Below are 25,872 nucleotides of genomic sequence, written 5' to 3'. Positions count from 1 at the left end.
GGGGGAATGTGGTAAGTATAAAAATCGATGTATTCCGATCTGTTTTCCTAATTTAAATCTAAGGGGTTCCGAAAAGAACGCCTTTCTCTGCTGGCCAGTGGCTCCTATTACATTTACAAAATCCTTGCTTACAGGCATTAATTCTTGATTTAAAACAGAGAAAGAGGCACCTGTATCTATTAAAAATTCAACTTCTTTCTCTTGTTCCCCTAGTTTTATTTTGACCAGTGGATCCGCTAGGGTAGATGCCCCAGGTCCCCGTCAATTAGTCTCTGTTTCAGCTATCAGGGCACGTGGGGTATGTTTAAGTTCAGGGCATTCATTTTTCCAGTGTCCTGTTTTCCGGCAATATGCACATTGATTCCTTTCCAATAAATTCTCAACATTAACCCCTCTGCCTTTTGCCAAATTCCTCAATCCTCCTCTATTCCCAAAAGGCCTCCCTCTTCCAGGTCCTCTAAATCCCCTACCATTCACTACTCCCCTCTGTTCTAATGCTGCCACAGTGGCTGTGGCCATCACTTTTGTCAGCTTTCCCCTATCTACATCTTCTCTATTTCTAAAAACTCTCCAGGCTTCTTCAAGTAATTTCTCGAGATCCCTTATATCTGGTTCTTTTAATTTCTGGAGCTTCTTTCTAATATCTGGGGATGATTGTCCTAAAAATAAGGAAACAAGCTGTTGTTTCCCTATATCTGAGGACGGATCTAAAGTGGTATATTTTCTCATTGCCTCTCTCAGTTTGTCCAAAAACTCTGTAGGGGTCTCCCTCTGTCCTTGTTTGACAGCATATAATGCTGACCAATTTATAGCCTTTGGAATGGCATTTTCCAGCCCTAATTTGATCCAATCTCGATATCGTCTTAACATTGCATAATCTTGTCCATCATTGGGATCCCAGTTCGGATCAGTCAGTGGGACGTGCTCATCCACACTCCCTTGCAGGACTCTCCCTGTAATTTGAGCCTGCACATGGGTTCGGGCAGTCTTTAATACCAACTGTTTTTCTGTCTCAGTCATCTCCCCCAAGATTAAATCTACATTTCTCCAATCTGGATCTTGATTTCTAACTATCAATTCAAATCGTTTTGCCACCTTAGAGGGATCATCTCGATACCCTCTAGCTACCTCCTTCCAGTCATTTAAATCAGTGGTGGAAAACGGAATTTTCACTCTAGCTGGTCCACTAGATCCCATTACTTCCCGTAACGGGGCTAGGAGTTGTGGAGCTCTCTGAGTTTTGCTCCTGGTTCTTGCAGTAACTGGAGTAAAAGCAGTTGCCGCTTCCCCTTCTTCCTCACCGCTACCGCCACCCTCTGTCTCAGGGAATGGCGACTGGGGTGGAGAAAGCGGATCTGGCAATGGAGGGGGGGGCATTCCCAAATCCTCAAGCTGATCTTCTGTTTCCTCTTTCCTCTTACTGGATTCTGTCACTTTTAAACACCTTTGTCCAATACTACATGCCGAGCAACATCTCTTCATTTTCTGCTGCCCCTTCCTTTTATCTTTATGTTCTTTCTCGAGGGACAAAACTAAAGGGTCTTGCGGTGGTATATTAAATCCGCAGTCCTTTTGCCATTCAGGATGATTTCGCAAAGTGAAAAACATATCCGCATACATAACCTCATCCCATTTTCCTTCTCTCCGTAAGAACAACATCAACTGCAACATAGTATTATAGTTTAGAGTTCCATTAAGAGGCCACTTTTCTCCATCATCTAATTTGTATAAGGGCCACCATTGATTACAATATTTTATCAAAGTTTTCTTATTCACGTTCCCACCTGACGGTCCTCCTATATTTTTCCAATGTTTTAAAATACATCCTATGGGGCTCTTTTTCACAATTCCGCCACTTTGCTGTCCCCCCATATTTGCTAATTTAACACAGTACAGTTAGAGGATACAATCTGTCTCCTCAATATTCCTCCCACTGCATCCACAGCTGGCAATTAGGGCACTCAAGATCAGTACAATCTGGATTAGACCCAAACCAGTGAAAAAATCTTAAAACAATTTTAACGCTTAACACTTATTGTTTGCTTTACACCCGTTATCTGGGTGGAAAGGACAATATCCATTTATATGACCGATCATATTCATCCAGTCAACCAAATACACTCGCTTTGTTCATCTCCGGCCGCACCCCTCGCGGGATAACGGAACCGCGGATCAGAACTCCACACTCGCTTCGCAGCTGTGCCGCGTCTCAGTCATACAAGAGCTAGCTCAATTCATTCACACACCTTTTACCAAATCCAAATCAACTTTCAATAAACAATTCCTTTAAACAGTTCCAATTTCAATACCGATAAGTTACTACCACCACAAAGTACGTTAATGCAAAGGTACTTAGCTTTACTCGCGACCGTACCTAACGTACTAAAACCAAGTGTATGAAATACAAAAGTACAAAACACAGCATGTGCTCATACCCGCATACACAAACCAAACCAAGTGTACGAAATACAAGAGTACAAAGCACAAAATGTGCCTGTACCCGCGTACACAAACCAAACCAAGTGTACGAAATACAAGAGTACAAAGCACAAAATGTGCCTGTACCCGCGTACACAAACCAAGTGTACGTAATGCAAGAGAGCGCAGCACAACCTGAGTTGCGCAGCACAACTCACGTACACAGTATGCCCTCAGGCACTAGTAGCCTGGCATACAGCGCCCTGCGTAGGACGTCTCCTACGACTTATGGGAACCCCAAGTGACCGGTTCCAAAAACCAAAACTCTTTTTTTTTTTTTTTTTCTCTAATTTTTCTTAAAAGAATACCTTATTTTCTAGATGGTCCTTGTCTGCCCCCGCAGTGATCCGTATGAGGCGAGGAGTCCCTCCGGGAAGATCCCGGGGGTACCCTAGGGAGTCCTGTTCTCAGAGGGTCCTGCAGCCGAGCAGACAGTGTTCCATCTGGGTCGCCAGAATTGATGCCGTGAAAGACGAAATCAGGACTCAATAGTCGGGATGACTATTAAGCAGGTATCCTTTATTGCAGCGCTGGACGCACAGGGGATAGCTCCTCCAAATGTGCGTGTCCGACAGAGTCAGTTTAACAACATATATGCACACCATACATACATATTCATGCAAGGAGTTTTAACATATTCATTAGTTTCCAGTAACTCATTGCCATATGCTACCTCCCTCTTGGAGCCCCCCATTTGTCAGAGATAAGATAACATTGTGCTGGCCTCACAATTGCTATCTACATAGGTACCTTCCTGTCTTGTTACTTATCGTAGCTCTGCAGGGGTGTAGGCCCCTATTTGTGGTCAGCCAAGTTATATTTGCTAAGCAAACCTTCAAGCCATACCTAGCCTTATTCTTTAATTCAGTACAACATCATATACGTGGTGGTGTATTAATTCATCTGCTTATTCCTGACTTCTGAGAATCAGCTCTGTTCTCTTATCTGTTCCTAAGGAATTAGATTTTCCCTGTGATACATATTTTTCAGGGTTGTCTGTATAATTTTCTTCTTCTCTGAGCCTCCTGCAGCATTGCTGGCATTTTTGAAGGCAATCTGTAAGGAATTGTCCTAGCAATATCCTTTGGGCCATGAAAGGATTTGGCAAATGTAGTGTGGGAAGCAGTCATTTCTTCTAAGTCCCCTAATGCCTGGTGTGATGTGACTAAGGGATACTCTTGGGTTGCTTTCTTTAAGCAAATTCCTAGCTCACACATCTGTGAGGAAGATACGAAACGTAACTGAGGGGCATCATAAAGTCTTTAAAATAGAGGCAGATCTCAGGGATTTGCTGCCAAAGCCCTCGTGTCTGTAGGACAGAAACTGCGTCTCCAGAGCCAGATTGTCCCTGAACAACTGTCATTAAGTTACCACCCACATTATAATGTCTGCAGCCACACTGGCTCCTTTAAGACTTTCTGCAGCCACAAGATATTCCTGCTTTGCCTAATAATTATATATACACGAGAAGAATTTCTTTTAGAAAATAAATGATAGCAGCTCCATTTCTCATCTAATGTACCTTTGTGTTTAAAAGATCCTGTGTAGTGCAATGCAACACAACACCTAACTTTTCAGCTACTCCTCTAGTAATACTGAATCTGCATGGTCTGCATACCAGTGTCTCTTGTTGCAAACTGGTGACATTTTGTGAAAAATATAATCTGCTTTGTCTGCATGTTGTTAGCACTTTATAGCAGTGGGGAATATATGCCAGCAGAGAGAGACTGCAGTAATAATTTATGTGGCAGCGTATCACCACGGGAAGTAAAATAATATTCCACTCTTTCATAGGAGCCAGAAAAAAAGGAAAACAAATCTCCAAAGTATTTTTGTCAGATGTTCATCCAATATAATTCCCCATAGAAGCTCCAATGAAAGATTTGAGTGGCTCGCTCTGTTTTCTATTTCACTACCACTCAACACTCTAGACTGTAAAAATAGGGAAAGATTACTTCACTCTCTTAATAATTCTCAGCCTTTATAGAAGGATGCAGATGACAAGAAAGACATCTAGAAATAAGTACAGACTATGCATTACATTCCAAGGGTTTTTTCCAGCATTGATTTTTTAATTCTTTCTTCCCCACAAGTATCCACTAAAAAAAAAAAAACCACCAGGATCATCTGTAGCAATTGGCATTAGTTTCATATAACAAGTAATTAATACGCAAATGCCCGCTTTGGAACCAGATCCTCCCGCTGAAAGATAGGAATAACTTCAGCAGCCTTTGCAGGCTTGCAGAGGAGCTAAACCGGAATGCAGAGGGGAGCCTGGCGTATATCCATGTCTGTGACTTGCCCAGAGGGGCTGCAGAGCATCATGCCCAGCGGCTGTGCCATGCTGTGCCCGCAGGTGGCCAGCAGGCTTGGAGCAGCAGGGCTGGGCCACAGGGCCCGTCCAGCGCCAGGCCAGTGGCCGGTGGCGGGCTCTGGGCTCAGCTGGGCTGGGGCTACCTCAGGCACACAAATCCAACACGGGGGGACTGGAGTCTGCTGCCACCCAACTCTGCTAGTTAGATAAATTTCTGTTATTCAAGTTTCTCAGAGCACTCTGGTATGGGGTTCCTGTTCAACACTCAACTCAGTTTTCTGTTTATTTTACCTGGTTCATGGTACCTAGTCAAAAACTCTGCAGAATTAAGCAGCTAACCCCCCTGTTTCCCAAGTGAGCAGATACTGCTATTGCTCCCTCCAATCTTTTGGAGGTTGTACGGTTCTGACATGATCTGGGCTAAAGGAAGAAATTCCTACTTTACTCCGTATAGGTTTTTCCATTTTTTTTGTTATGAAGCTGTTTGCATGGAATTACGCACGAACAGAGTCAAGGTAACTAATGCTGAGATCAAGCAATAAATGAACTGGGGTAAGAAACATGAGTTCAGCCGCTGTGGATGCTTCAGTGGCAAGACTAAACTTAGATGCTGCTGCTGTTTCCTTTTACCGGCTGCCGGACTGGTTTTTACCTCGGGGTCCAGCGCTGGGCAATACAGCAGCACCCCCACGAGCACCATGAGGGGACGGCTGTTAGGCTCTGCCCCGGGAAAGCAGCAGACGAAGTAGAGCAGGGACTAGCCGCAAGCCTACCCAGCTTCAGCGGCAGGAGGCTCCCACCCCACCGGCCCGCAGCGTCCGCCCGCCGGCGTGGAGCCCGCCCGGCCGCCCCCAGCCCCTCCAGCCCGGCCTCCCCTCAGCGCGGCCGCCCGTCCCTCAGCGCGGCGTCAGCGGCGCGCCGGAAGGGGCCGTCGCCTCCGAAATGGCGGCGGGCTGCGCCGTGTGGCGGCAGGTGGGGGTCGTGGCAGCGGCGGAGAGACGCGCTCGCCTCGGCGCCTTCGTGCCCCCGTCCTCCCCTCCCCGCAGCCGTCCCTGCCCCGCCGAGCCGCTCCTCCCGGCGCGGGGCCGCTGAGGGGCTCCGGCCGGCCGACCGGCCCCGGGGAGGAGGAGGAGGAAGAAGAAGGGGGCGGCTTCGTTGGGAAAGCTGCCGGTGTGGGCAGGGCCGGGGGCTGCGCCGGCGGTGCCCGAGCAGGAGGCGATGGCTCCTCGGGGAGAGGCGGCTGTGGCTGCGGGCAGGCCGAGTCTCCAGGCGTCGGGCTCTGCCCTGCCCGCGGAACGGCGCCCGGCCTTACCCCGGTGGCGCTGGGCAGCCGTGTCCCCTCCGCGGGTGGCGGAGGAACCGCCGTGTGTGGCTTCGCGTCAGTGTGGATGTAGCTCGTGCACAGATTTCTGCTGGCAAAGGGCAGGTTTGCAGCTGGGCAAAAGCTAATAGAACTTCATAACTAGAGTTAGGAAGGCTGCCTGTAAATAGAAGCATTTTAAGCCTTTATATTTATGATCTTGTTCAACTATAAGCAAATAATGGAAAATTTAGTTTAATCTTTCAAGATGATAATGGCAACATAGGAAATGGCATCCACAGTTTTTACGTAAGGGGTATATTGGAGTGCTCATAGCTGGTGAGACCTGGGTGTCTATTAACTAAATTGTTCGTATAACGCTTGGTGATCTGTGTGGGTGTGGTATAAGCTCAGCATCTCAGTTTATAAAGTTTTTTAAACATAAGTTTTGCTTTCAGATCTATGGTTCATCAATGTTTTGCATACCCTTCACAAAACGTAAAGTTTTATAGAATGTAGGGAAATAAATGTCCTTTTCTGTTCATAAGAGGAATTAATTTGTTTGTGCCTTAGGGCAGAGAGACAACTCAGCCTTGGACATTAGGTAGTGAGGATGATTTCAGGTGTTTATATTTGTTTTCTGGAGAAGAATAAAGAATGCCAAAGGCAAGAGACATTAACTGCCCAATTAGTGAAGGCATATAAAAGGAGCTGAATTTTCTCCAGGAGGGGCAGATACTCCTTTTACAAAATTTTGGGGACCAACCTATGATAATACATTTAGTAATTGTGTGCATTTCTGAGAAAATTCAGAGATTCTTATGAAGAACAAGATCCCTTAAAATGGTGAAGTTGTGCACACAAGGCCTTATGTTCCTTTAAATATCGTGACTTAACATTGTAAGTCTGTGCATTCATAATAACATCAGGGGTTTTTCCAGGGGTGGGGGGTGTGTTGTTTTGAACACAATGTAATTAGTAGCTCTTCCTAATATATGTGATACCTGCCAGTGAGCTACTACCAATTATGTATTTTATGATTCTTTGGAGCATTGTAAAAGAGAGCACTGGAGCGTTGCAATTTTATTGGACCGTGTAATCTGATTTTAACTTCTAAAATATTGCTGGAGTAATGTTCAAACAGTGTCAGGATGTGACTCAAAGCTTTCTGTTTGCTTTTAGGTTGGATATCCTGATGCGCAATTTGCTGTCTTATTGGAGCGTGGTGGAGCTTGCATGGCCACATCTTGCCTGAGGTCTTCTCAGAAACTATGTCATGAGGTTATCTTGCTGAGCAAAACTGTTATTTGATGCCTGTTAATGGAAAAGTATCAAATCACTTTGTGACAGCACTTCATAGGGGACTGTTTGGGTACTGTGGATGTTCCTGTCACCGGCACATCATGGTAGATGTAGTGGAGGAGGAGATGGATAACTGCACATTTAAAAGTGACACTGTGCTTTCTGATGTTCACTTACACTGTCCAAACAAAAGACATCTTATGGTACGATTGAATGCAGTTGGACAACCAGGTAATGTATATTTAGACTGATGGAGCTATATTTTAAGAGTATTCATATCTTTGTAATGTCTGAATCCTCCTTTGAATGGTTGATATTAGTCATTACATATTTTATTCCAGTTAGAAGCAGCATCACTTCCTATTCAGTCTTTAGGAGAAGGGCTAGCTGGATTCTCTTAATGAAATTAACTACAGAAATGAAAACTATTAATGCAGAATTTATATACAGCCTATCTTAAAAAAATAAATTTTAAGTTACTTTCTGAAAAGTAACCAAATTAACTTGCTTGCAGGTTTAATTTTATTTATTTATTTGCTCATGTAGCTATAATCTCAATATAGCACTTTGGGAACATGTTTAAAAGTTGGGATGTTTCTTGCATACAAACAAAAGGTGGGAAGCCAGGGGTTTTAAACAGCGTAGCTTAAATATACAATAAAAATTATCAGTAATTAATTTATGAATTTTTATAAAATCTTTATGTGATTTACCATCTATTCCAGAGGAGCCTAACAGCTTTATTTGGGTTTTGAGGGTTTTTTTTGTTTAAAAAAAAAAAAAAATTGGCAATGGGAAAGCTCAGAATAGCAATGGTTTTGACTGACATGTAATTTGAAGAGTCAAGGCTGTAGTGGAAATGAGTTGGCAAACGCCTCTGATTGCCAGCTTGGGGGTTTCTATAAAGTTGTCAAGGAAACTGACCTTGAAGCTGCTGGTAAAATGTTCTGTAGAAAAGTACTGCTCCTGCTGTGACAGAAGTGTTAATTGTTTTTTCAAAACCAGTTGTGACATAAGAAGAATAACTTTTGTAGCTGTTCTAGCATATGACAATGTGAAAAAATGACAAAGAAGTGGATAATAATTTTGACCCTGGTCAGGTCAAAACCAGGTAATTAATGCTGTGGTGTGTCTTCATGCTGTTTGACATTTGTTTGCTATGATTTTGCTTAATGCAAAGAACCTTTCAACAGAATGAAATGACAGCATATGCTGCCTACTCTGAATGTACTTGCTCTGGGAAATTCTTTATTTATTAAGACAAGAATTGGATTGTAGTATGACAGCTTTTACTCTAACAAGTACAACAACAATCTCCCACTGTCTCTTTGCTGGCTTTTAGGGAACCTCATAGGGATTTAGTCTCTGCTGCTTTGGGTCAGTTTTACCTTACACTGTTTGAAATGCCATAGGACGTGCAGGGGGTCAGAATGGACTTGGAGAACAAAAGCACTTCATTCATTGATGGCATCCTTTAAATTGTTAAATATTCAAATCAATTTAATCTGGTTGTCATGCAAGCAGTAGATGACTTTAAAAATTTCTCATGCTAGGATAGGCAATGAAGATTTTATTAGATCTAGGTGAAAATGATCTCTAGGGAAGAACTTTTCTCAGATTACAGTAGATCAAGTTTGAATTTCTTGCTTTCTGAAGAAACTGTAATAGAACTCCATAATTTGTGTTACTAAATCAGATGGAAGTGTGCGTTGTGACTGAGTGGATGCTGAGTCAGCTGGCTGACCATGAAAGTGCTTCATTCATTTCTACTGACAGAACTTAATAACAGAAATATTTCTTCATAGTAAATCGAACTATATTTCAAGTTATCTGTATAATTTTTTATCCTCTAGATTTTTAATATGTGACATACATACCAAGACTTCATGCGTGTGGAAGCTGCACATAGATTCTGTTCTTACCTGGTGTTTAACTTTTTTTCCCTCTCCATGTTCGTACAGTGTTCCTGTCATATTTCAAAATCCTTTGGAACACAGAAGATTCCCCACCCGAGAAACGTGTGAGAGAAGTTACAACAGAAAGAGAACACCAGTACAGAAGTGAAGATGAACTGTGTGACCAGGACAGGAATAATCTAAAAAAAGAATTAAACAGTGAAGGAGTAGAAGCTCTGCTAGATGATGACGGAGACTTGGATGTAGTCAGAAGACCTCGAAGAGCTTCTGATTTAGAAGCAGAGGATCTTTTGAGGGATAGAGTGTATCCTGTAATTCTGATGAAAGGGAAAGACGATGCTTTTGAAGATGAAGAACAAGAATGCACTTGCAGTGATGTTGTTAAAATAGGTAAATAGCAGGCTTATGGTCTATAAATAAATATGTTTGTGTAAAACAAAAGAAAAATAGGTTTTCTTTAGAAATGGAACAGCAGATGTTAAGTGAAGGGAGATAATAAAACAAGCATAATACTGTGATATTGTAAATATTTTAAAAATTTACCATTTTTCTCCAGAAGTGATTTGGCAATAGTATACCATGGGAAACTCGATGCCTCTTTGTTAGAGTGGTGTTTTCTGCATTATCTAGCATTATTATATAGAATGAAGAGTGTTTAGTTCTATATTTGAAAGGGAAACATGACTTGATTTGAACAGTGTTTTGAGGTAATTACTTCTGCTCTACTTCCATTTTCACAGAACATACTATGGCCACCCCCTTAGAAGATGTCGGTAAACAAGTATGTATTCTGCCTTGTAGTATCTTGCTGTTCCTGGGTTGTGCTTCAGAATTGACTCAGTTTTAACTGCTTCTCTTATCGCCAGGTCTGGCGTGCAGCCTTTCTTCTTGCTGATTACATTCTGTTCAAACGGGACATGTTCAGGTGTTGCTCAGTGCTAGAGCTTGGAGGTGGCACTGGAATTACAAGCATTATCATGGGAACAGTTGCCAAGAGAGTTTATTGCACAGGTAAAGCAGTTATTTCCAGTTAAGCATTTTCATGAGACTTCACAAAGCAGCGCTTTTATCCTGGCATTTTCATCCTCATCTGTTCCATTTTAGCTGTTAATTCTTTTATTAACAGGTAGAAAGTTGTGTTGTTTATTGAAAAATAACAAGAACTTTCTCAACAGATTGAAAAAACTGCTACTTTTAAGCACAAGACTTTAAAAGCAAGATACATTGCTCTGAACTCAAGATAGTGTGCCTACATTAAAATAACTACTGCAGGGATCTAACTTCTTTCTTCAAGGGTGTCTCAGAGCTTCATACTGAAAGACAAAAGCAAGAAGGATACTAGGAAAGCAATCATCAGTGGATAGAGTTGCTCTGAATTTTCCTTAATCTTGTTAGTTTGAGAGAAACTTAGAGCATTAGGCTGAGAGGTCAAGGTCATATGTGGCCCATGCAAAATATTCTTATTTTGAATAGAAGTATCACTTTTTTCCAGATGTTGGTGAAGATATTCTGGCCATGTGTGAGCAAAATGTTGCATTAAACAAACATCTGATGGAGCCGGGAAGTAAGTGCTATACAGTTAGTGTTTGTGCAGTTGCCTGTATATGTACTACTTCGGATTAAACAGCCCAGTCATTGACTACCTCACGTGTTCACAAGTAAAATAAAAATTTTGTCTTGGTTAAAAGTGACTCATTTAAAAAGAAAGATGCAAGATATTTGTATGTGATCCGTAATGGGACAGCTTCCTTTTGAGAAGAGCAAAATACTTTCTCTGCTTATCATTTAAGACCAGCTGTAGTTCCCACACAGTCGTTGTGTGACTTTCACTGAGGTACTTGGGAGGATCACAGATATCCAGGTGCCAAGGGTCACATAAACAGAGTATAGATGACAGAGGTAGAACTCTGGAAGGGAGAAGTATTTTGCAGGTGAGACATGTAAAAGAGAACATAGGTTGTCTTTCTGAGCCTTAAGTTCATCCTGTTCTCTTGTGAGTGGGTAACTGTTTTTGAACAGTAAATGACTTGATGTTCAACTTCACTTGTTTCAGTATGGGTTTTGACTCTTTACTTTTGCTTAGGTACTGTCTGAAAGGCCATTTGTGACTGATGTGATCTTTCTTCACTTACAGGAGGGGAAGTTAAAGTGAAAGAGCTGGATTGGCTGAAAGATGAATTCTGCACTGGTAGGTTGTTATGGGTCCTTTCAGATAGGGTTAGGTGGTTTGTTTTGGGTTTTTTCCCTTCAGAGCCATCAAGAAAAGCTTACTCTGTTGTTTATGAAGTCCTCCAGCACATGTCTCTGGAAAAGTAATTGAAAGTACAGTATTGTCTTTGGGAGCATCATTGCCATGTGAATGAGTAAGGAAGGGTTTACTGATAGGTTGAGAATAGACAAGTAGTGGCTGTCCCTCACTTAGGTCAAAATCCAGAGGTGCAAACGAGATGTGTCTGTTATGTGGTAATAACGGAATCCAGGCACTGTAACTTTCACTTTCTAGTGACTGCAAGGTCAACACAAAATTGTAGCACTAGGTTAGATGAAGTCTACTTTATAGAATTTTTTATCATCAGTTGCATTTTCTGGAATGCTTCTAGAAAATAGAGCAACAGTTTAAGCAAGTGGAAACAGCCTTTACACATTCAAGAGCCTCTCTAGGACCTCAAAAAAATCTGGTTAATGAAAATATTCCATACTGTCAGTTGAAAAGGCTTTATGTTTTTTGGACATTCAGAGAAAGTTTCTATATTTTAACAGAGTAAATTTTTTAAAGCATGATGAAGTAGGAAGCTTAATCAAAATTTATACAAAGATGTGTTTGTTGTTGGTTTTTTTTTTTTATTTAACAGAGTATTTTAATCTAGTTACCTCTGTGATCTTGTTACAGGGTAGTAATTTGTTATAAGTTCTAAAGTCAAAGAAAACTTACTCTTATCAGTCAGCCTTGGGAGGACTGAACATAACACAGAGAAAGCAAAGGACTGCATGGAACTTCAGAGACTGAATAGAGGGAGGTTTTGATTTCCCTTCAGTGCGGTGCTCCATTTATGGAGTAGCAGATGACCACAGGAGTTAGGAATTTCTTTTTTCCAGCTGTCAATCACTTGAGACATTTAGTCATGTACACCAAAGCTATATTTTTTTTGTTACAGATCCTGAAGCTCCTTATAGCTGGTCAGAAGAAGAGATCGCTGATTTGCATGACCATTGTACTGTGATAATGGCAGCTGATGGTAGGAAAATATAAACAGTAAGCTTTTAAATTGAACACTTGAGCATTATGAGCAATAATTTAAACATACCTAATTTGCTTTTAAAATCTACTAGGTCAGATCTTACCAAACTTGTCAAAGCTCTGCCTTAAGTGTCCCTGCCTGTAATTATTATTTTTTTTTAAAGCAACTATATTCACATTCTGAATTAGCAATAGGAGAACAGATGTTGAAAACTACTAGCTTTTTCTTTCCTTTGGTATGGTAATTATTTGTGACTAAATAAATGACTCAAAAAACATAATCACAAGTTAGCGATGAATTTGACCACCAGAAGAGTTTGGTTATCCGATGCAAGACAAAGGTAGGACAACAAAAGCAGTTTCAGATGCTGCACTTGCCTATGGAGCCTATGCCTTTGGATATCTCTTTTTTTTTTTTTCTGCTCTTTTTGTTGCTTAAGTGAAAGACTGAAAAATTACAGGTTTTCTATATAGGAAAACCATTGTTGTTTTGGTATATAAATGAAGGAGAATTGGTTTTAGTTATGATATTGAAAGGTGTTGCAAGAGTGCTCTCCAAGGAGATGTGGTTATAATGGTATATTAGTTACTGCCTTTTTTGTATTTTTGTAAGCAAGGAGGTCCTATACATTGTGATGTCCTGTCTTTTTTGGCTTTGCAGTAAGATATTTCCAGGCTGTGAGAAATCTTGTTAAAGTTTTGTAAGTTGTCTGACAGAATTGATTCCCACTGATACAAGAGGAATCTTAAAGAAAGCCTGACATAAATAGCAGCAGTGGATACTGTTACAGGGTCAGGTGTTGCCATTAAAAATATGCTTTAGGATTTAGTTAAAATAGTAACTTGTTTGATTAGAATAATCAAGCTAAGGCCTGTGGTTGTTTCATATCTGAGACTTAAGTAAATAATACACTTAAACATATATATTTTACACTTTTAATCTTTTTTTTTTGTAGTGTTCTATGACGATGACCTGACAGATGCCTTTTTCAGAATGCTGTACAGAATCACACACAACTTGAGAAATTCTTGCACAGTTTACCTAGCATTAGAAAAGAGGTAAGTATTACCAAGAAATTAAAAAGCACGAAAAACATAACGTGCTTTCTTTATGTGGAAGAAACATCTGATTTGATTGAAGATCAGGTTCTGATTTTCATCATATTAGTTTATCATAGGCTGCAGTATATACTCAGAACAAGTATTTGTTTTTATACATGCTTAATTTTTATCAGTTCAGAATTTGATTTCCACAAGAGTTCGGCTTTTGTTGTCCTACCTTTGTTTCACATCAGATAATGTCTGTGCAAATAAGGATAAATAGGTGGCTAGGCTGATGTATTCTATAATGCCTGACAACATTTGCTATGTATTTTTGAGTTCATCGAGTGGAGTGAAGGGGCTTATAATTAGGGTATGTGTTTCCCAGGTTGAGTACCTCTAGAACAATTTCTCTTGTCTTTTCGTTCAAGGAATCGTTGAATGTTTTTACGTAGTCATGTGTTGCAGTCCATTCATAAACTAATATATAAATAGGCTTTGCTTAAATCTCTGGAGATATCTACGCTATTCATATGATTTGTTGCCAAGTGTTTGTCCTGGAAGCCAAGCCAATAATTGTGTTGTGGCAAAGTGCCTTAAAATCAGTGGAAAGATTCATCCAAGAGTTATTGGTGTATTGATGCTAATGTAAATCTCATTTGCTTTTCAGGAATAGTGGGGGAGGGGGTTACTTTTTTTTTTAGCTATCAAAGTTACTTAATTACACTGAGAAGACACACATTTTCCATTAGCTGAGGAAAGTTACAAAGGTATTTAAGATGCCAGTACAGGAGAGACATTTTTAATTAAATATTCTCTTGCCAGGCTGAACTTCACTTTAAGACATATGGATGTTACATGTGAAGCCTACAGTCATTTTAGAAATACTCTAAATGATTTGGAGAACCTCCAAGACAGAAAAATGAAATATATTGTGGAGCCCATTAAGCTTGATTTCTGTCAGTTTCTTGTTTATGAACGAATTGAGCAGTTGGTAAGTGCATTGGTTAAAATAAATGTAGTATGTTGGGCTAATCATCTCAAATTAGTTTTTGGCTGTTTACTTAACATGAAGTAAGAACAGGGGAATAAACTTTACCTTTTCATTTATTTCCATTTAGCATTTTGTTGTTTTAAAAATATTCTTGTTTGTGCTTTTGTAACCTATACTAGATTGACATAACACACCCTTTTCTAGCACCAGCAGGACAGTGGCTTAGATTGCACTCATTTCCTCAAAGGTTAAGAAACAATATCTGTTACTTTGTAAAATACGATTTTTATGATTGACTAGAAAATGGGACCGATACCTCTTCTCATTTATTTGCTTGTAAAAGAGCTTTCATTTCATAGTTTTAGTAATTCCTTTCCCAGTTCAGGGTTCAGGAAATAATATTCTAGTATCTATGAAGAAGTCGTTTAGCTGTAAACTACTGTTCTGCATAAAGGTGTCAGCTATAATTTTGTAGTTATGTAATTACCTCCCAAGCACTTACGGTTCTCTTTATTTATTTTTCCCAATTGTCTACTCTTACGAATATTGTGCAGGGTAGCTAATAGCTTGCTAGCTTCTAGAACAATACAATTTAACAGATCTTTTTAAAGAACTTGCAAATCTTGTACTGGGTTGTAGATCTTTTACCAAGAAATGATGTTCCTGTAGTCAATATGCTATTGCTGTGTCTTCTGCAGTATGTATGCCTAGTAAGATTTAGGAGGGCACAGTTACTTAAGGAGATTGATTTATTTTACTTAATGCTGATACCTTCAGGCATAAAACAGTCATGCAAAACTTTAAAACAAGTTTTACAAGTATATAAATGTAACCTGGATTATACCTACATGTGTAAACTCATTCCCTAGCCTTTTTGCAGAAGGGTACTGGTCTTTGAAATATATGCATTTTCAAAACGTCAAAGTTTTTATTTATCACGAAGTATATTGCCACAATTCATGGTGAAGAGTGCGTGATAGCCTACTTACTAATCTTTTGTACAGCAGACAAAGTGTATACTAACTTGCTGTATAGAAATAAAGTGGTCTGCTTTTCATCTTCATTGTCCAGTAGACAGAGAAGCGCCTGTGTGTTTGTATAAGATATACATTTGTGAGAGCTTGATTCCTTACGTAAATAGTAAATTACGTATTTTTTCAGTTGTATTTTTACTAATGTTATTGACAGCATTTGTCAACAAAGGCTAAGAAAAAGAGCAAGATTATCAATCAGAATACTGCAGAAGGTCATGCAGACCAATGACATTATTTTAAAACAAGTTATTTGAATGATAATTTTTTATTTTAAAAAGTCATGCTAAAAGAATAAAGAGATCAATTCTGTTGCTCTCAGAGAAAATTTGGTGTTTGTTCTAGGAGATTACATTGATGCATTCACTATCTGTAGATGGAGGTATAGGGTGTGTCTTAAAACTTGTCTTCAAGTGGGCGTGTTGAACTTTTTTATAATTGCAACCTACTGATCTGAGAAAATACCTGTATGTATTTTTTCCACTACAGGAATTGTGGAAGATCATTGCTGAACAGCTAACGTGACAGGGACATGAGAAAATAGAAGATCTTTATGTAAGGATAAAGGCTTTTTTGATGTTTTATTAAAAATGGATTTTCATCCCAAGAAAAGCATTTTCCTGGTGGAACTGTGTTCTCAGAAAGTATTGCTATGCAGATGCGCTTTACTTCAGTAAGTTTTCGGTTTGGCACTTAGGACATGGTTTTTTTGATGTTTATTTTACAAAACTGTTTAAGGTTGATCTTCAGAGTACGTGCAGGATGCCAGACGGTGACAGTGTCACAGTGACTTGCTCTTTGGGATTGATGACTTAGGTTTTAGACTCTGACAAGGAGGTATTTTAACCTTTTCCATGTGGCTGATTTGCAGATGTCATGCATTTTCCTTTTTAGTTTTCTGAACATGGACACTGTTCTTGGTCTCATCCTATTTCCACATTATTTACATTTATGGACATTACTGAAACTGTGTTCTGGGCAAGACCTGTTTGTCTTTCATGGACTTTTCCTTAAGCAATCTGTTTATGGAACTTAGTCCTTAATTTTCAGTTTATCCTATCTAAATCATTCTAGTTTAGGGCTACTCTCTGAACTGAAAGGAGATGAGATGTATTTTGTTTGGCCCTCTAAAAATACTCCATAGAGGTCTTGGAGCTATATTGTCCTGCTGGAAGTTCAAGCTATTCTGTCCTTGCCAGGTTGAGGGTGGAGAGGTACCATGTGAAGTGCTATGCTACTGCTCTTCCAGTATTTGGAATTCCACTCTCGATCTGTATGTGAGGCTAGGGAGAAGTAGGAGACCGAGAATGTCTTGCCCATACAAGTGGAGCCTTCAGTATCTTAGCTTTTGGATTAAAGTACAACATATTGATCAAATCTCTCCTGTGTTATTAATGAAACCAAAAATTTGTTCGTACTTCTTATAAATTTGATGTGTACTATTACGTTTGTATCACTTGCCATATGTACGCCGTCACGGAAGTTCTTGTGCCTGCTGGGTTCTTCAGCATTGTGAGAGAGTCGGTGATGAAGCTGTTCTGGCCTGAGAGTCGTGGGAGGGTGCGTACATTACATTAGAACTGCCTGCCTCACTTCTTGAAAGTTTATTTTACATTTGGTTTAGTTCAGTTGGTTTGGGTCAGTTATTTTGTAACCTGCTTATGTGTATGAAGACTTTTTTTTTTTTTGGTGTTCGTTAATGAGATGAAAGGTCATTAGACAGTAATGGCCTTTGGCTGTGAGTATAGTCAAAGCAAAAATTACATTCTGTTAGCATCTATCTGCCTAAATTAATACAGAAATTCTCTCTCACAACCCTCACTTGAACTTCAGAGATAATAAACTGTAATTTAACCCAAAGATTCCCAGAAGAGTGTTGTTGGTTTGTTTGTTTTGTAATGCGATTAACTTTGGTAGATTAACTGAAAACAGCTGTTTTTGAATGTAGCTGCTTACTTAAGTAGTTATTTTTTGAAGGCTGTAGCGAGAAATGAATTTGAATTGATATGAAATAGCATGTGCAGTTAGAGAGGATTTTTACTCACGCAGGACTTCTGAAAGTCTTTGGAATTATCAACAGAAACTCATCCCGGTAGAGGGATACTGTAGATCTTCTAAACGTAGAATTCAGCCATTTTACCACAACTGGTTTAAATTAACATCTGGAAAAGATTTTTATACTTGTGTATTTTTGGTTGAATAGATACAAACATCATGGCTGCCTGGGAAGCAAGCTGAAGTAGAACTTCCTCCTAAAGAAACAATGTTAATCTTTCTGTTGAAGGGAAAGAACAGCTTTGAGGGTTCAGTGACTAAGATCTAAAGGTCAATGCAAATTTGGATGTGACCCTTTTCACTGATGATAAGGAATAGTCAAAAATAGGCAACAATTCTAAGAACACGAGAATCACAAGAGTGTTGCAAGGCCTTAGCTTTGTGGTGTTAATAAGATATAATATAGCCTGTCTTGCCAGAGAATTGTCCACTGCTACTTAAGGATATTAAGTATGGATGCCCCCTTCTCAATTTTGACTTTAATCATACTTCAAGTATGTCCTACATGGTAGTTGTTTTCAGAAGTCATCATGCAAATTTACACCTTTAGCTGTTCATTGTTTATTAAGATGATGAGAAGTGGGGAATTGTTTAGTCTTGGGCATACAGGTTATGATTGGAAATCAAGTTGGTGCCTAAAATGATAATGCCTTGAGCACATTATCTGTGTTTATGTAATCAAGAAGGATTTTTTCCTAATAAAGCATAATTTAAAAAACACTATGCTCCTGTGGTGATGTATCTAAATTTTGAAAAATTGTAACAGGTAATGTTCTTGGACTTTTTTTGGCAGTTCTGTCTTATACCTGTTTTTTTTTTTGCTGTGTGTTAGACACAATTTGCCATGATCTTTAGCCAGATGGAGAGAAAATGTGATTATGAGAGGGGCAAGATGTTAGCGTGTATTCAACAGCCCAGTGTAAATTGCATGAGGCTTTCAGTTCATGCAACTTACGGAAACATCAAGTGATTCAACATCAGGTTGGATGGTCTTGGATTTGTGAGCTACTGGGAAAGAGCTTGCATGTTTCATTGTAAGACCCTTAGGAACTGTGCTGGCCTATTCATATGCTTCTTTTTGATCACCTCATAGCTAGTCGGAAAAAAAGGAGAATTAGTAAATGTTTCTAGTCAGTATCGCCCATTCCTGCAAGTCCTTTATTTCTGTGGAGGGGAAGGAAGAGAAGGTGGGTGCTTGATCTAAAATTTATTAATGTTTCTACTCTGCTGTGAAGCTGAGGTTGGAAAGATTTTATTTGGAAAATTGACTTTCTCCTCTGCTAAATAAAGTGATTCTGCACTTGGGAGCCCTTTTGGGTCTGGTTGGCATCGTCCAGTTGGCAGCCAGATGGATCGTTCTGGGGAGAGAGGAGGTGGAGGGGAGCCTGTGGAACTCTCGCAGTGCACTTGTTTCTGATAAAGGAGAGGAGTGTCACAGCTTTGTTGGGAAGTGTGGTAACGGATGGACACATGATCTTCCAGGAGGAATGTTGTTTGAAACAAACTGATTTTTACTTGTGTCACTGGTGCATGGTGAATTAACACATGTTGTTTCTCACTCTTGTCCACCCCACACCTCAGATGAAGATGGCAGGCATCCCTGTCCTGCTTTTCTCTGAAGAGGAACACGGATAACATAGTTGTAGATACTGGTGAAAAGAAGAACTTGAACTTCAATGGGACATTTGACATTCAAATGAGCATTGCAAGCTGATTACATTTCTTTCTTTTCAATCTTTGTTGACGTGAAACTTGGAGAGCTGCTTTGTTGCAAACTTTTGTTCACAAAAGTGAACTTCTGTGTGTCAGTTTGCAGTAGAAAGAAAAGTTGTTTAAGATAATCACTTGATGGGATACATTATGTATATTTATTATCTCTCTGTGTTCTCATGTGTAGGTGGCTATTCATAGACCATACTTGTAGCTCCATCTGCTGTACAACACTTTGAGTCAAAACATTTTGCAGTTTGTTAAACACCCTGTTCCTTTCTGTTTTAACAATATTATATTCTGGAGTAACAGCTTAGGTTGAATATGTAGTTCTGCATTTCTCACCTAGACTTGTAGATGTGTGTATTAGAGATGAAGTTACCATGGAAATAACCTTGAAGAAAGTGATGTTTAATTACCTACTTTTTAACAACAACTTTAGGAGGCTGCCTCCAGCAGTTCTGGATTTTCAGGAAACATTCTAGGAAGAAGTAGAGAATTTTTTGTGTGGGGTAGGGCCTTCTCATTCATTAGAAGGTCAGGGCTTACATTGGATCTCAAAGTTGTATAGCAGATAAATCTCACGACATTGTCTGTTCGTTGACTCAACTGTTCTCGTGAACTTCTACATACACCACTAGCTCCAGTCCTTTTTTGTTTTCACCAGAGAATTAAGGGCTTTGTCTCTGGCAGTTGCACTTCTGGGTTTTTTGTTTGTTTGTTTTGCCTTCTCATTCTGGTTAACATCTTCATGGAACTTGAAGAAATAATTTTGTGTGTTTGATATTTCTACTGTCTTTCATTTCAAGACCAATAAGTCAATGGACTCCAGCATCGTTCCTTAAGGAACCAATATAATACTTGCCTATCGCTAGTGGGGTAGCACAATGTGTTTAAATTAGGAAATTGATTATTTTACAACAATAAATGTTACTAGAGTCAATTTTGGAAAGACTGAAATGCACATGAACAATGACCTTGCAGTATCTGTTAATTTTATGAACTTTTGTTACACTGTTTTTGAAGCACAGACCCATGTCTTGCTAGAGGTCTTAACGGCGTAACGGGAAAAAATAGCAGAGAGGATTATTGTACTTTTCCTAGTGCTGTACAAGCAAATCATATTAATTATGAAACAGAAAAGGGAGAAGTCCTGGAAAGAAAATGTGATTCCTTGAAACTGAAGGGGGAGCGATCCACAGTGGTCCTAGAAAGCAGCAGAAGGAATTCCTGGAAACCTAGAGGGATTTGGAGGGGCAGGGGAATCCCTACAAAACTGAGGGAAATCCTAGAAAGTAGTGTTGGGGTTTTCCTGGGAAGGCAGGAATTGTGGGGAAGTGCAGTCCTAGGCAGCCATGTGGGGATTGCCAGGAAGCAGCACAGGGAGCTCTTAGACAATAATGGGCAGTTAGGGGATAATTCTTAGGAAGTAGTTGGGGGACTCCTGGGAAGAAATAGGGGAAATTTAGGAGCCCAAATGTCCAGATGATGCATAAAAGTAGGTTTGATCATGAAGTGTTTATATTTTTTTTTTCCCCTCAGTGTCCTTTTATGTAGAGATACTGGCTTGTCAAAAGATGAAGATGCAAGTTATAATGCTTATAGAAATAAAGTGATAGATTCTTACAGAAAGAATGAGGAAGCAAGTCCCCAGTTTTATTCCATCTGTGCAGATGCTGTGTTTCTTGCATTGCGTGAAGTGTTTTCAGAAGCAGCCTTTTAGGTGTGCTGAGTTTTGGCTGCCTGTCTTTGAAGAGCCCTAAGAGTCTGAGTCAAGTTCATGGGTTACTGTGCTGTAGCTGAGCCACAGTCTGTCCATCTGAACCATGATCACTGAAGCATTTATATGTTTTTTTTCTATGTGGGCTACATGTGAATGGTATCATTTTGTATTGTGCTTTATTTTGATATGAGAAAAGGCAGCTGCTGTAGAAGCAGTCTTGCTTTCCACCCCCTGTGCTTATTTAATAGTCTAGTTGTATATTTAGTATGTTTTCCCCTTCCATAGTGTTGGTTATAGCAATTTGCAATCTGAGTCAGCTTTTTTGATTCCAAGAAAATCTGATTGCAAGTATGTTTCTCCATTGGATCGATGAGATCTAATCAAACTGGCTCCTGTGATCCAGTACAAGGCCATCAGTAGAGTTTTGTTGCTGGGGGTATAAAGAGAGAGCAGACCAACTGTTTTGATGGCAGCAGATAGTTGGGTCCACTTTAGAGTTATATGGAGCTGTACTCGTAACACATATGGCAGTGCGTGGCATTTTAGCAAGCTGATTTTTCTCAGTCATGTGCCTGAGACTACGATTACCTGTGGTTGGATGGCCAGAAGTGTTACGGCCAAATGCTGCTGGTGATTTTAAAGAGTTGTTGGTGCCGAGTGTTGGGTACAGAAAGCTAAAGACTGCTACTGAGAGGTGGATGCTGAATTCCTGTGCATCTGCTTGTTGTGAAATGTCAAGAAGAGCTGCCTGCCTTGTAAACTTGTAGAGGTTTTTCAATCTGAAAGTAAATCGAGAATTATTCACTTAATGCTTATCAATATGTCTTTAGAATGCAGTTCGCCTCTTGAGTGTGATTATGGTGTTCATAACCTGAAAAATACAGTTGGCAGAAAAGAGCTTTCCTGTAGATTAATCCCAAAGGTTAGAGACTGAAAATTCTGTTAAGATCCATGTGACAAGAAATAACAAATGGGGAAGGAGCAGAGTTAGGGAGTAAGTAGTAATTCCCCATTTCTTCCTGCATTCAGAAGCTTGTTTTTATTTATTTGAAGACATTAACAATAATTAGTTTCTCTCTTGACAAACAGAGATAAGCAGGCTCTAATTCTGAATGGGATCTGCCACAGCTGCTGGAAAGAAGCTGCTTCTTTTCAGATTCTTCTGTGTCTAGTTACAAATCCTGCCCCTTCTTCACTTTCCCTTACCTTCTGAAGAGAAGATTATGCAATAGTTTTCATAGGGAAAAGTATAAATTATTGATTGATATGCTATTACCTAGACCCCGTAAGCATGGTGTGATGTGCGTAGCTAAAATAAAACAATGGAAGGAAACAAAAGAGGTCTTTGGAGGTTCAAGTCAAGTAGTAGGATTTGAAAATGAGCTGCTTCTTGCTGCCAGGCTGTTATATGCTTTGTCGTGTGACACAGGTCTAAAGGCTTGTATTTTCTTACAGACTTCCTCCTGCTTTTGTTTCACTTCTCCTGACCCTGACTTTCTGTGTGTCTTGTGTGTCTGTGCTGAAAGTTGGTGCATTAACCTGGTAAAGCTTCATCTTGAAAAATCCTGCCTCTTTAGGCTGCCAACAGCGTGCCGTCAGATGTGCTGGTACGGCACGTTGCCTCAGAATAAGATTTCTTCCAGCAGATGGCATAGGGGTTTCTTTTAACAATGCCAGCACCCAAATGAAGTAACATACTATCTACATATGTGTGTGTTTACAGATTGCTCGCCAAAGTCAGCCCCAGGGGTGTCAGGAGAAGGAGGTACAAAGGAACATCTCCAGCTTCTTCAGCAAGGTGAGTGCATTCTCCAGGCTCCTGCTACTTATGTATCAGGGATTTTCTTTTGTGATAGGGATAGTGACAGCAAACTGTACTCTATAAAAATTCTCTTTATTTGATGGATTTTGTTCTCTCCAATTTCTTACAACTAATAATGACTCTGAGAGAACATGAGTCTTGTTTGTTTATACTCCTAGGAGTAGAGGTGATCAGGCAATGAAAATAATACACTAGCACCAAGTATAAAGAAAATAAGTTCTTTGGAAAAGGAGGGAGAAGACAGAGTTTTTCATGGGAATATATGATCCAAAAATGTCTTTCCGGTCTTTGAGTGGTTTGGTGTTAGCACAAGTGACTGTCCCATGTAATCTCTTGGGAACTTGCCAAGCGGACCGTCTCTCATTTCCTCAAGAAACACTGTTTTTCTCTTTGAATGCTGTGTATATTTGATAGTGAATCAGATAGTGACAAGTAAGATGTTAATCAATAATAATTAAAAAAGGAACATTAACTCCGGCCTCAAAGATGAGGAAAAGTATAAATAATGAGTTAGGCAAGAAAGTTAACAGTGAGTTGGACAATAGATACCATGAGAAAAGTAGCATCTGCTGCTCTGTAATTGCCCAATTCTATTCCTACTATGGGATATCAGGAGTAGGTTTACACTGTAGCTTGATCAGAAGAGACACCAAGAAATTATCTGCTCTGTTTTCCTCTCAAAGCAGAATCATACTCATCTGAGAATCTTGATGAGTGTTTGTCTTGCTTCTTACTAAAGCATCTCCTGATAGAGATCTTGTATTTCTCCCAGTAATCTGTTCTAATGCTTCATTATACTTTCTGCTACAAAGGTTCTCTTAAGGGCTAAACTGCTGCTTTTCTTGCAATTTTGGACCATTACATCTTTCTTATTGTAATAAACCGTGACAGATGTAAGAGTTCTACCCAGGATAAGTGGAACTGAAGAAGTGCAGATGGCCCAGCCTTGAGTGATGTGTGCAGGGACAGAGAGATCCTGCAGCACCATCTGCAAATGGGTGGCGTTTGCAGCAAAAACAATGGCTTCAGCAGCTCAGAGCCTGCAGGCTTCCTGCCTTGCTTGTGTTCTGTTCAGCTCTCCTGTCTAGTGGCCTCCAGCTGCTTTACCAGATTATCTGCTCCAGGATGCTCCTTGGAGCCTTCAGTGGAGGTACCTAGGGGCTGAGCAGGTACCTGTTGGCCTTCTTCAAAACCTAAGACCTGGCTAGCAGAAAACCAAGACCTTGAATGAGACCTAGAATTCTGTGAGATGAGAGTCAAGGCAGGATTCAATGTGTTTGCAATAGCTTCTGTTGCGGAGGAGATACATAATAATATTTATGACTGGGTGGGAGTTTCAAGGGTAGTTTTGTGTCTGCAAACACCACATTGCTGTAGATGACCTAAGCAGCGACAGAAGAAGAGGTCATTCTTGCTTACGGAGAAGCTATTGTGAAAGCACTCCCACATGAGAGTTGATTGATGGCTGATGTCCTCAGAGAGGATTGAATGCTGGCTAGAAACTTACTGATGCAGCAGCTCTGCTACTGACTTAATCTCATCTGAATTCTGGACTGTTTCAGTGCTAGGGACATGCGTGGTGTTGGGCAGGAGGATTCACGTGCCATTTGCATGTCACTGCCACATGCATCGCATCTAGCTGCTTTGATCCACTAGCGTCTACATGAAAATGGTGTTTGTTCTGGGCAGGCTTAAATATTAGACTTGGATTTTAAATCTGGAGTTTGACATCAATACTAGGTTTAATTTGAGTTTCTGATTGGAGTTAAAAGCCCAAATGACTTCCCCTGTTGCTGTGTTTGCTAGATTAGGTATGTCCCAAGTGACTGACAGTAAATATTAGGAATTAATGAAGAGAGAGTAAGTCTTTGGGAAGCTGTAATAGCGCAGACCCAGATTCCCATCACGATTAGCAAACAGGCTTCCCTGCCCTTCTCTCGGGTGCACCGTGGCCTGCAAAGCTGAGTGAGGCAGAGCAGGCCAAGAGACGGGCTGGCAGCTCCTTTTTCAAGAGGAAATTTGCTGCTCGTGCCAACAGGATTTCAGTTTCTCTTTTTTTTTTTTTTTTTTTTCCCTGGTAGCCATTGTGGGCAATGTTTCTCTAAGGGAGCGTGCTGTGACAGTGGTGACAAGTCAGGTCCGGCTGTAGTGGTGCTCTCAATCCACCGGCAAGGTTTTGGAAGGATCTGTCCTTAACGAACCACCCTCGGAAATCATAAAATGGTTTGGGTTGGAAGGAACCTTAAAGATCATCTAGTTCCAACCCCCTGCCATGAGCAGGGACACCTCCCCCACTAGAGCAGGTTGCTCAAAGCCCCATCCAGCCTGGTCTTGAACACCTCCAGGGATGGGATATCCACAACTTCCCTGGGCAGCCTGGGCCAGTGTCTCACCACTCTCACAGTAAAGAATTTCTTCCTAGTATCTCATCTCAGTCTCCCCTCTTTCAGTTTAAAACCATCACCCCTCATCCTATGGCTCCACTTCCTGATAAAGAGTCCCCCCCCCCATCTATCCTGTAGCCCCTGTAGGTACTGGAAGGGGCTATAAGGTCTCCCTGGAGCCTTCTCTTCTCTGGGCTGAACAACCCCAACTCTCACAGCTTGTCTTCATAGCAGAGCTGCTCCAGCCCTCTGATTATCTTCGTGGCCTCCTCTGGACCTGTTCCAACGTGTCCATGCCTTTCTTCTGTTGAGGGCCCCAGAGCTGGTCACAGCACTGCAGGTGGGGTCTCACCAGAGCGGGGCCCTGCTGGCCACGCTGCTTTTGCTGCAGGCCGGGATGCGGTTGGCCTGGGCTGCGAGCTCACATTGCCGGGTCACGTTGAGCTTCTCGCCAACCAACGACTCCAAGTCCTTCTCCTCAGGGCTGCTCTCCATCCATTCTCCGCCCAGCCGGTGTGTGTGCACGGGACCGCCCGGCGGTGCCGCGGCAGCCGTCAGTCCCTC

General features: G+C 40.6%; 1 protein-coding gene across 1 annotated transcript; it reads left to right on the top strand.

Moving 5' to 3' along the window:
* The first annotated feature begins 5,707 nt into the window (after positions 1–5,707).
* METTL22 (methyltransferase 22, Kin17 lysine) lies at positions 5,708–18,381 on the top strand. Its single transcript, XM_074158503.1, has 11 exons — positions 5,708–5,764; positions 7,275–7,625; positions 9,356–9,700; positions 10,051–10,091; positions 10,177–10,321; positions 10,803–10,874; positions 11,445–11,498; positions 12,466–12,546; positions 13,505–13,607; positions 14,415–14,583; positions 16,104–18,381. The coding sequence occupies exons 2-11, from the start codon at positions 7,403–7,405 to the stop codon at positions 16,137–16,139; spliced, it is 1,269 nt and encodes a 422-aa protein (XP_074014604.1). The 5' UTR covers positions 5,708–5,764; positions 7,275–7,402; the 3' UTR covers positions 16,140–18,381.
* The last annotated feature ends 7,491 nt before the right edge of the window (positions 18,382–25,872 follow it).

This window comes from Numenius arquata, chromosome 14, assembly GCF_964106895.1.
Source record: "Numenius arquata chromosome 14, bNumArq3.hap1.1, whole genome shotgun sequence".
Lineage (NCBI taxonomy): Eukaryota > Metazoa > Chordata > Aves > Charadriiformes > Scolopacidae > Numenius > Numenius arquata.
Note: the sequence above shows the minus strand (reverse complement) of the source record. Positions and strands in the feature narration are given on the sequence as shown.

Coding starts and splice junctions, on each gene's coding strand:
- METTL22 (XM_074158503.1), top strand. CDS start 7,403: ATGCCTGTTAATGGAAAAGTATCAAATCACTTTGTGACAGCACTTCAT. Junction 7,626..9,355: donor GAATGCAGTTGGACAACCAG/GTAATGTATATT, acceptor ATGTTCGTACAG/TGTTCCTGTCATATTTCAAA. Junction 13,608..14,414: donor TACCTAGCATTAGAAAAGAG/GTAAGTATTACC, acceptor TTCTCTTGCCAG/GCTGAACTTCACTTTAAGAC.